This window comes from Galeopterus variegatus, unplaced genomic scaffold (assembly GCF_000696425.1).
Source record: "Galeopterus variegatus unplaced genomic scaffold, G_variegatus-3.0.2 Scaffold1013, whole genome shotgun sequence".
Taxonomy (NCBI): Eukaryota; Metazoa; Chordata; class Mammalia; order Dermoptera; family Cynocephalidae; genus Galeopterus; species Galeopterus variegatus.
In genome coordinates, this window is record NW_007727124.1 from 294,994 (window position 1) to 306,711 (window position 11,718).

The 11,718-nt window shown below is 37.3% G+C and overlaps 1 protein-coding gene across 1 annotated transcript in view; it reads right to left on the reverse strand.

The window, feature by feature from the left end:
- The window catches only part of YEATS2 (YEATS domain containing 2), a 108,470-nt gene that overhangs the window by 39,639 nt on the left and 57,113 nt on the right, over positions 1-11,718 (reverse strand). The window contains exons 11-15 of the mRNA XM_008574212.1: positions 10,949-11,188; positions 9,265-9,423; positions 7,938-8,041; positions 6,236-6,343; positions 5,558-5,740 (exon numbers count right to left, since the gene is read on the reverse strand). Of these exons, the coding sequence (XP_008572434.1) occupies positions 5,558-5,740; positions 6,236-6,343; positions 7,938-8,041; positions 9,265-9,423; positions 10,949-11,188 (794 nt within the window). The remainder of the gene's footprint in view (positions 1-5,557; positions 5,741-6,235; positions 6,344-7,937; positions 8,042-9,264; positions 9,424-10,948; positions 11,189-11,718) is intronic.

Here is an 11,718-nt window from a genome sequence, read left to right on the forward strand (position 1 = left end):
AATTACCCAGTTTCAAGTATTGTGTTATAAACAACTGAAAACTGACTAATACAATATCCTGAAGAAATTTTAGACATGTGCTCAAGGGAACATATACAAAAATGTCCAAAGTAGCATTATTTGTAGTTACAAATAATTGTTAGCAACCCTAATGCCTAAGGCATATAACACTCAATGTCTACAGATAGAGAAATGGATAAGCTGTGGTATAAGACAGTGTAATATTATATACATTAGTAAAAATGAATGAACTAGAGCTATATATATATTAGCATAAACAGACTTTGAAAGAATATACACTCATATTAAGTGAAAAGGGAGTTGCAGAAAAACATAAGTATAAATACCTTTTATGTAAATGTTCAAAACACAAACAATATTACATGTTTTTTATGGCTATTTTATTATGTTTACATAATAAAAGTATGGACTGAAAGACTAAACTTCAAATTCATGATAGTGCTGCTTCTGTGAACAAAGGAGACTTCAACTTTATTGGTCATGTTTTATTTTGAGGAAAAAAACCCCAAAGTAAATATGAATATGTCATTTCAGGGTGGAGGGTATGTGGTTATTAATTATATTATTCTCTGTATTTCACTGAAATTTTAGAATGTTTCTAAATTAAACAACAGGATTATTTAGGAGGTAAAACAAAATGATAAGCCATACGCAACTGATGAATAAGATGTTTTAATTAACTAGTTACTAAATCATACATGGGTTTCTTTTCAAAAATTGTGAATATAGTAAAAAACATTTGCCATGTGCTTGGATAACATGGCTGACATAAAGAAAATGGACTCCTAATCAACTATTATAAATTGGTATAACACAGAGGAAAGTGTATAGGTTTCTGTAAGCAGACAAATGTGGTTTCCCAGTTTAGTTCTACCGGTTGGTAGCTGGATAAGTTATTTAACCTCTTTGAGCTTTAGCATTCACCTCCTCATGTATAAAATACAGATAAAATCTACCTCATAAAACCATGAAGCAAAATGAGAATAAGTTTATAAAATGCCTAGCTAACATAATAGCTGCTGCTGCTAAACACAACACTTATTATATTAACTGAAGAATGGGAATCCAAGAGGCTAATGTGAAGACCGGAAAAGGAGGGCCAAAGGACAAGCATTTGTTGCTGTTGTCAGCATCTGGCCAGAGCAGAGACCTTGATCTTAAACCCTAGATTCAGTTAGTCAAATAGAAATTAATCTTCAGTGAAATTACATAGCATCTGGGATCTGCTTTAAAATATTCCTGAAAGAGGAGTAAGATGAACAAAATGCTGGTGATTGTTGAAACTGGGTAATGGGCGCATGAGATTCATTACGCTATTCTACTTTTACGTATGTTTAAAGGAGGAGAGAAGGAAAGAAAGAAGAAACAAGAATTAAAAAAAAAAAAAAAATGAAAAAAAAGCAAGTTAACCTAGAACAGAGATGAGAAATTCCCCCAGTTCTCTTGGCTTGGTGGAAATACCCCTTATTGTCTACATCTACATCTCTTCATTCTAACTATGTGAGCCTCATTCTGTGGGGGATGTGGAGAGTTTCCGCAGCCACAGAGCTGGGCAAGGTCATCCCGCCAGAGATGTGGAAATACAGAAAAACTTCTTACTAATCAAGAACTTTTTTCTGGGCCAGTCCGTGGCTCACTCGGGTGAGTGCGGTGCGGATAACACCAAGGCCACGGGTTCGGATCCTATATAGGGATGGCCGGTTGGCTCACTAGCTGAGCGTGGTGTTGACAACACCAAGCCAAGGGTTGAGATCCCCTTACCAGTCATCTTTTGGAAAAAAAAAAAAAAAAAAAAAAGAATTTTCTGCATTTATGAAAAAAAAAAGTTTGCTAATGTAGAAAAACATTTTTGAGATGTGGGAGAAACTGCTAGTTGAATCCCAGTATCTATTCTTTCCTTCTGTCTTACAGCAGTTTTTAGCTGGAGGCACAGCAGCATGGAATAACAACCGTGTTTCCCAGCCCTCTTGCACCTCAGTGCGGCCTCCTGATTTCTGGCTAATGGGATGTGAGCAGAAGGATAAGTACAGCTTTGGGCTATGCCTCCTCTCAGCTTTCCCCCGACTCCTTTCTTGCTGACAACAAGTGTAAAAATGGAGGCGAGAAATGAAGCACTTATCTTAGTCTACAAGCTGAAAACCAAATTTTGAGAATGGCTGATTCTTGATGATTGTGGAACCACCAAAACAGAACTGCCTACTGGTCCTTTATGTGTAAGAGAAATAAACTTATGTAAGCCTCTGGTGTTTGGATTTCTCTGTTATATAGTAGTTAAACTTTTTTCATAACTAAGACAGGAATCTTCACATTTCCTAAATGTCAAATTTAATAATCTATTTCATGAGCTAAATTACACTTAATCTATTTTCATGTTCTTAAACTAACAAAGAAAGCAAAGATCTTAAAGAAAACGATACACACATACTGGACTTATCTCAATTTCTTTCCCCAAATTTCATGCATCTGACATGCTTTTCTCCTCTTGTGCCAACTGCTTCAAAGTTTCCAGGGTATGACACAGCCTCTCCAGGAGCCTAATAAAACCTGGTACCCCAAGTCAGCCACAGGAGGGTAGTCTTCACTAAGTGAGTTTATCCACTATGTGCACACCACTTGCAAGATGAATGCCCTCTCCCCGCTCTGTTCTGGAAAACTGCAGAGAATGAGGAAGTTTGCATTCTACTAGGAAGAATGAAAAACTTTATGCATAGTTCATTATGGACACAAGGGAGGAAAGGCTCTTAAGAAGGACATTATAACCCCACATTCATTTTTCTTTTTTTTAACCAACACAATATTTCAGCCTAGAATCTGAACTCATCTCCCAACTCTTCCCATCCCACAACTTTTCCCTTAATTGAGAATTTCCTTCTAGCTTTACAAAGCAGACACCCTTTGTTCTGTATGTTATAAATACTTCTGCTTAATACATGCTCTGATTCAATGTTTTATTTCTGCTCTCCCTGTGTCCTGTACATATCTTTGGCAAGTCAGAATTTACTTTAGCACCCTGAAGGGGAAGATTCTGTATAAGTGATTTTCCCTCCAGACACTCAAAAATACGGCCATTTACAATTAAGTGCACAATGATACTACTACCATGGTACTTGAGCATGTATATGAATGACATTCACATTAGCTACTATTTATTGAGCACCTGCTCTGTGCTAGGTCCTTTCTATACAATTATCTCTAATTCTCCTACAACTCTGAAAGACAGGAGGTATTTATTCCCTTTACTAGATGAAAAAAAGAGGGTTCAGAGAGATTAAGTAACCTGCTCAGGCCACACAAGTAATGAGTGGCTGAGATCTGAGATTTGCAGCAAGCTCTGATTCTAAAGCTCTTGCTCTTTGTACTATACTGCACTGTTTCCTTCCCATATGAACTGATTTATTCCTCTGTTGTCCCTTTTCACGTCAATGGGAGAACTTCTCCCCACTTTCACGAGAAAAGATAATCTGTTTCTATTGTGCTGAAGATATACAGAAGGTAAAACAGTACCACTGTTTCCACCCTCCTGTGTTCTGGCACAGTTTCTATGAAAGCACTTCAACAATAATCAGGGACAGTCTGTACCTGCAGACAACTCCTTATCTCGAGTCTAAAGCATGTAGTAAACTTCCTGAATAAGCAGCAATGTCTTTTCTCATGTTCTGCTGCTTCTTTGCGGTTGCCTTTCAACCTTATTCAGGGCATTCTAGCACAAACCCATCTATTTTATTAGTCCTATATCACCATTACGTAGGTGGCAATGTGACAAGACAATACAGTTTTTCGGCATTACTGGATAAGTGGATTGGCAAAATGCAAAGCAGCAAAAAGTGGAGACTAACTTATCCCAGAGCTTCTGAGCATAAACAGCAATGGTGGACTGAGTCAAAACCTAAATCAGTAAAACCATATATCCCTTGTGATGCATAATAGATTCTGAGAACATATGGGACAAGTCTAAATAGGAAGTTCAGATGACAATAACAGTTCACTAAAGGATTCTAAAAAAGAATGTTTACCCCGTAGCCCAAAATAACAGGCAGAGCATAGGAAGCAGCTGAGGATGCCTGTCTCAGTGATTCTGGCCATGGAAGCCCCAAGTCAAATAAGATATTATAGCTCCATGGTTCCTAAATTTGCCTAAGCACATGAATCAGCAGGGCAGCTTTCTAAAAATTCAGATTCCCAGAGCCCCCAAGAAGATTCTGACTCAATAAGTTTGAGACAGGGGCCTAGATATCTATATTTTTTTAATCAGTAGATGATTTTTATAATCAGTTAAGTTTGAGAAAGTAGTTAATGGACTCTTAGAGATTTTAGAACCACCTATAATGCTATAAATTTTTATCTTAATCCTTATCTAGTTATATAAACTAACCAAAATGCCTAAAACTTTTTTCTATTTTATTTTTAAAGTTTATTTATTAATATTATTTTTTTACATTCTAAGATGTTGCACAGCAGTTGGAGGGGGAGGGGAAGAAGGGAAGGAGGAGGGAAATAGGATGGGAGAAGGAGGAAGGACGGGGACATGGTCAAGGCCTGTGGCACCCCCCTTATTCCAGCAGGGGAGACCAGGGGGCTTCTACTGGCAGCTCGGTTGTTGCTGGGCTGGATGCGGATGTCAGGGGGCCTTTTTTCTATTTTAGGGTGTTCCTCTCAAAACAATTCACCTGCCCTGTACAAGACGGCTTTCAAGTTGAAAAACAAACACCCACATAACATTCTTAACAGCTCTAGAGTATACCTGCCAAAAAACTGAGATAATTTAATTCTGGATGTTCTAAAACCATGCTTAGTTTAGAGATAATGGCTCACCGATTTCCATTAGTTCTGGAATAGGGAGTTTGGAGTCAGCAGACCTGGGTTCAAACCCTATCACTTACTAGCTGTACACTCTTGAGGAAGCTGCTTAACCTCTCAAAGCCAGTTTCTTCATTTGTAAAATGGGGATGAAAATACTCACCTTGTACAGTTGCATGAGGATTATAATGTATAAATATGAGCATGGCAAACACAAGTACTCAATAGATACTACTTCTAATTTATGTAGGAAAACATGGATCTATGTGCAATTTCACAGTTCTCCCAATACAATAATTCCCACATACCTCCAAATTATAAGGAAAATAAACTCTCTAAAGAGCCACATAACCTGGACATCAGAGGTGTGAACTGTAGCATTCTCCTATCACAAATAAGGAAGTAAAACAGGAGACCCCTTTTAGATTTGAATCAAGTAGAAAGCTCTGTCCACAGGTAAGTCACCTTCACTGTCAGAGAGATAACAAAGTGTCCCCCTTTGCCTCTTAGACTATTCCTGGACCCTCTGTAATACACTCCTCTGCTCCTGTCAGTGATTACTACAGAAGCGGAAGGGTTTAATATAAACTGACTTGTTTTTCCAACTGGGCTTTCATATACAGGTTTTTATGGGATCGGTAGGTACCCTGTCACATTGAATCTGTTCAGCATTTGTCAATTATTCAGGCAAACAATGTGCATTTACATGTTGATCTCCCCATCCCTACCCAACACAAACCTTGGAGGGCTGAATCTTTGGTGACTGAGCAGTCCCTTCTCCAGCAGTTATGACCTGTTTTTGAGGGGACACAGCTATCATGTGACCCCCTTTCACAGTCACATACTGAGGGAGTGGTGACTGGGTGGCCGCTCCTGTTGTGGGCATGTGAGGGGATTCACCAGGTTCCTGTTTGATGATCACCTTGAAACAAACATGATAATGACACTGAATAAGCATCCTATGGAAAAAAGCTGGTAATATCTGAATCTATTCTGTTCACAGGAATTAAAGAGTTAAGTTTGGTCTGTAAAGAATGACTCCACCAGAACGATAAAAACACTGCTTAAATATAGTCCATAACAGCTATTAAAGGGACCAAAAGTAGGATCAGGACTTGATCATGTGCTTCTGCAAACTCAACCTAGTCACTTGTTTTAGAGACTGTGGCAAAATGAAGAAGCAATCACACTGTTTGTGCTTTCTGAATTCCCATCTTGCTGAACTCCAGGCGCTGCCTTGTAGACATTACTAAAAAATTGGAAGCATGTCTTAGAACTAGGGTCTGGTCTTAGAGTTGTGATATACTGAACAGTAACATGCTATAGGGGTATTGTCAATCCACTCCAACATGCCACAAAAAGAATTATGTAACAAGACCATATTAACTTGCAGGATAATGCCTTAACAAATACTCACTTTTGTGAAAGCTCCAAGTCCTCCAGTTATAGGTTTGGGGCTTTGAACCTTTGGGTGACTCCCAATTGGGCAAAGAGGTGGCATAGACGCAAACAAAGAATCCTCCTGCTGTGTGTGTAAAAATAGATACTGTACAATCAGGGTAAGATGAGCGCTTTCAGATATTCTAGTTACTTTTATGTAATACAAACTTGTGACATTCTCAACACTCTCTTGCAACATAAACTACCAGAAGACAAAACAACAAAAACCTAAAACTCTTTGGGGTCTTTCAAGCCTCTACTGCATTTTAAAATTGTTTTAGAAAGCAATGCAAAGAAAAGCTATAGCTTGGCAAGAACCTACTCATTCATGTCCTGCTGTATACTGCATTTTGCTTCTTTTATATCCCTAGAGTCTAGGCGCTAAATAAATAAATAAATGAAAGAAACAGGCAGTTGCAATGTTTCAGTACATATGCTTTTAATAGTACTCACAACTTGACTTGTAAAATTTACTCAATAAATGCCCGGAATACAAAGAAAAAATTTTCAGTAATGATTTAAAAAACAAAACAAAAACAACTTGAACAATTAGCATACACACAGACAGCAAAAGTCAACACTCAAACATACTGTATTTTGTCTTTAATTCTCAAAAATGAAATGCAAATCTCACAGGCAATTTGACATAATCACATTTTAGGGGCAAGAAATAAAGTTAAGGACACTTCCTGACTACGTAATGAAAAGATCAACTAACATTAAAAACTAGACTGGCAGTGTATAGACATTCAAGGCAATTATTACAATTCATATAACATAGTGCTCACATGCTGCACAGAACTTAGAGAAAAACCTTGCCTTGGACCAAAAAACCATTCAATATCATCACTATTAAGTACAAAAATCATAAGAAATGCTGTGCTAGGCACTAGTCATGTAAGAGATGATCTCTGCATTCTCAGGGGTTCTGAGACAGCAGTTTACACCTCAGACTTTAGACTTAGGGAGCCATGACAAGTAAGCTGAATACCTAACCAAACAGCACAAGAGTGCCTTTGCTAAATGGTGAGCAGATATTTAGCACTTTGATCTGAACAAGTCAGATCATACTCGGAGTTCCAAATTTCAAAGGAGTACTTATCCTGAGGAAGGGAGGAAAAAAACTTTGTGGAGAGAAAAGAATTATTTTCAAATAACTAAAAGGCTAACACGTGGAAAACAGAATATATTTACTTCATGGTGGTGCAAATATAGGAAAAAAGGAAAATGTTGTCACATGAATATTTTTATAATGAAACATTTTTAGCAAAGTTATCCAAATAAATAAAGCCAACTCATCACAGTAACTTTTCAAATAGATACTGAGTGATCATTTGATAGAAGTGTTGAGACACATTTTTTTACTTTAAAAAAAAATTTTTTTTAATTTCTTATTTTTTGGCAACTGGCCAATATGGGAATCTGAACCCTTGACCTTGGTATTGTAACACAGTGCTCTAACCAACTGAGCTAACTGGCCAGCCCTCGAGATGCATTTTCTATACGAGAAAAAGATCAAGGTGAGGTAGTAAAGTCTGGAGTAAATGATCTTCAAGATATTGATCAGCTTGAAGATTCTACTTTTTGAAATTTGCATTATCAACTGACTCATTCTTGCTGAGGCTGAACATACTGTCTTTAGAAACTAGCAAAGGGCAGTAATGCAACAAGAGCGTTACCTTGACAGTAGACGTTACAAAACTACTTCCATGAATTTTAGGAACAGGGGAACCTGTTCCTTGGGAGACCTGAGAAGCCGTAGACAGCTTGTTTGTAGGACTTCCTGATAAGCAAGGCAGATTTAATAATAAAGTATAAACAAAGTAAAATTTACAAAATGTAATTTTAAAGCATTCTCCACATCATCCCCTCTTACCCACTATTTCTTTTTCATTTTTAAGGGTTGAAAACTCACAATCCTGAAATTATGGAAAAAACACTTAAGGACTCATTCCTATAAAGCTGATGACATGCTCAACCTAAAAAGCAATATGAAACTAGTAAGAGCATGTAGAATAATAAGTAAAATAAGCACATATTATATACTCTACTCCTTATATAAGAAATAATATAACATAATGGTATCAGTTGTTTAACAAAAGTGCCAGAATGTATGCATGCAAGTGAATGCTAGCTCTTTCAAAGTAATTTCACTAGAAGGTTATCCCTATTCCCAAATGCTGCCAACATTAAACATTTTATATCCCACTTGTGCAACTGCCTTTAGGGTGTGATAAAAATAAGTCACACAAAACCACAAAAATAAATTAACTTTTAAAAAGTCACAAAGTAAGTCAACAGTAAGTCAAGCCTAAAATGGTATTTAATCACCTACTCCATTTACCAAACTTGCCTCCAAAGACTTTTGTCTGATTCCTAAAACTAAACACCTTCAAAGGACACCTATTTGGCATCCCCCAGTATGTTCAAAAGACTGTTAGCCCTGAAAGCATATTTTTTAAAAGTAGTTCTACAATTATAATCATTGTTAAAGTGCTTAGCTTTAAAAAAAAAAAAAAAAAAAACTACTGTAAAATAATGTTAATGAAAGCACTACAAAAAAGTGCTTTCAATCTCCCTTCCACAAGCAAAATATGCCTTACTTGCAGAAAAGTAAATATCATTTTTTTGGTTGACTGGTGAGAAATGTGTGTGGCCCACAAAGCTTCTATTGTACTAAAAGCTTTATTTGGAAAAGTTAGTAACCACATTGCCTGTAGGCCCCAAATGAGTAAGTCTTCCACCAAATGAAAATAAAGTCAACTTTTAAAAATAAAATTAATTATGGGTCACTTTTAATTTTTAGACTTTAAAAAGAAAACTTAATTCCTAAAAATGAAACTTTTACAAAGAATAAACCTTCCCTCAGAGAAACAGTATTAGGCTCTTTTATATATTTCCTCTTGTTTATGGACGAAGATTTCCTTCTCCCATGACATGCCAGTATTTTGTCTTTATTAAAAGATCAAATATTTTGGATTGCATAAATATTGATCAAATACCCACCTGTACTTGGAGTGGTGGCTCCAACAACCTGCCCAGGCTTGTCCATGATAACATACGGATTACTAATAACAGAGCTGGCAGTGCCTTGCTTCACATGGACTGGAGTGGAAGTTGGGGTTCGAGGCAATGGTGATGGACTTGGTGTTGATATTGGGGAACCTTTATTAATTAAAAAGGGAAAAGAGAAACAAAATACATACTTCAGTTTGAAGACAAAGAAAGAGGAGTAGCGCCACCAGGACAAAGGTGACAGATCAGGAAAAGAGACTGGGACTGTATGCTTTGGGCACTGAGCAGCAGCAGAAGCATAGCTGAGGCCACGGAGTAGTTAGTGTGTTTCACTCTCTGCATCCTTATCCATGGACCAGCAGCATCAGCCCCACTGGGGAACTTGTTAGAAACAGATTTTGAGGTTATACCCCAAACCTACTGAATATAAATCTAAATTTTAACAAGATGCCCTGGTATGCACATTAAAGTTCAAAAACCAATGCTTTTTACAACAATATGGAACTGCTGAATATTGACGTGATAAATCTCTTAACATCAAAGGCAGGTTGTTATAATACTGGTTACACTTGAAGACATTGAAATTAGAGAAAAAAATTTGTTCAAGTGAATAGCTAGATTTAGGAAACTGACACTTTTTTTGGCAGCAGTGGCTGGCTGGTACAGGGATCAAACCTTGGTGTTATCAGTACCACGCTCTAACCTACTGAACTAACCAGCTAGCAGGAACCTGATGTCTTGATGTGCAATTAATTTCAAATAGGAAAATATGTAATTTACCTACCCAAGAAAAAAGTCTGTCAATACTATGTTATAGCCACAATCCAGAAAGATTCACGCTCCCACAGAACACTCTCAAAGGTTATCAATGTACGTTTAAACATTCTCAGCTTTCCTTTATTAATCAAATATGTTCATCCATGAATTTCTCTAAGCTTTAAACTAATTTATATGTTCAGCCTATTCACAAGTTCCGAAATGTTTCTAACTGATAGGTAAAATTACACATTCTTTACCTTTCATCAATTTCAAAGATTTAAATCATATTTCTGCTTAGTTGTCTATTTTTAGCACCAAAGACTCCTTCCCTCAACCTCTCCACCCAATTTAGGTGCATATTGTACGGAAACTACTCCTACTGCCTGGATATTTTCAATTGCTCTTTCATGTCTTTTCTGACTTGAAAGAGCCAAAACCATAAGGTCCATTCCTAATAGAAGTGTATCTAACATAAATATGAAACTGTCACAAGGCAATAGACAATCCAACTTTAGTGAAAAGGAAGCCTCTGAACTACCTACTGATAATAGGAATGAATTTTCTAGTGTGGTTCGAGAGAGAATGAAAGGTATTTCAATTCCAAACCAATTCCAACCCTTAAAGCTAAACTCCAAGCCAAAATCTTTTCTGTAACTAGTCACACTGATCCCCAAACTAAATTGCTACCTGAGTTACAGCCATAAATCCTAGCGAACCTTTTACCTGTTCTGTTTCTAGAAGGCACAAATTTGACCACTTTGAGTTTTATTTCTTTCCCCCATTCAAAAACTGTTTTCATATGAATTCTTAGAAGAACTTAAGGAAGAAAAAGCCACAGTACTCTCTTCTGTTATTTCAATAATTCTAACATCCGGTCATCTTCACACACATCATCTTCAATCCATCTTCTGCATACCTGAGACAATCTTGCAGCTCATAGTTATGGGCTGGAAGGATTTTCCAGGTGACTCAGGATTAGGAACCTGACTTTGTGGTACAATTTTGCAGCTTGATGCTATTGGCTGGAAAGCTGAATTGCCATGAGAACAAAAGGTAACTTTCTGGGATGTTGTCATTTTGGTGGGCGTTCTTTCCAATGAAGATGGCAAAGAATAAAATGCAGTGTGTTTCTCAGCTTCAGAGCTAGCTGGGAATCCTGCTTGAAACGAAACAGGCAAATGACAAGTCATCCATCACTCTGAAATAATAAAACCTTACCACTGTGGGAAAAGAATGAAAATGCCTTATTATTTCAACATCCATTTAAGCCATTTACTGCTAGTAAAATAAATATAATCAATTACCCTTTCATAGTTTTTTTTGGTAAAAAGTAAGTAGCATGCTTAGAATAATATTTAGTTAAAATTCTCCTTTCAAGAAATTACAGAACATATTAACTATAAGCCATATATATTAGGAGACTTTTTTTGCCCCCACCTGGCCAGTATAGGGATCGAACCCTGGACCTCAACTGAGTTAATCAGCCAGCCCTAAATCATATATACATACAAAGAATACATGTTCTTTTTTTTTTTTTTTTGTCTTTTGTCTCTTTCTGTGTCCGGCAACGGATCGCAACCCTCAGTGTTGCCCCCGTACCGGACCGGGGACCGGCAACGGGTTTGCAACCCTCGGTGTTGCTCCCGCACCGCGCTCAGCCAGTGAGGGGGAAGTGGGCTGCCTGGG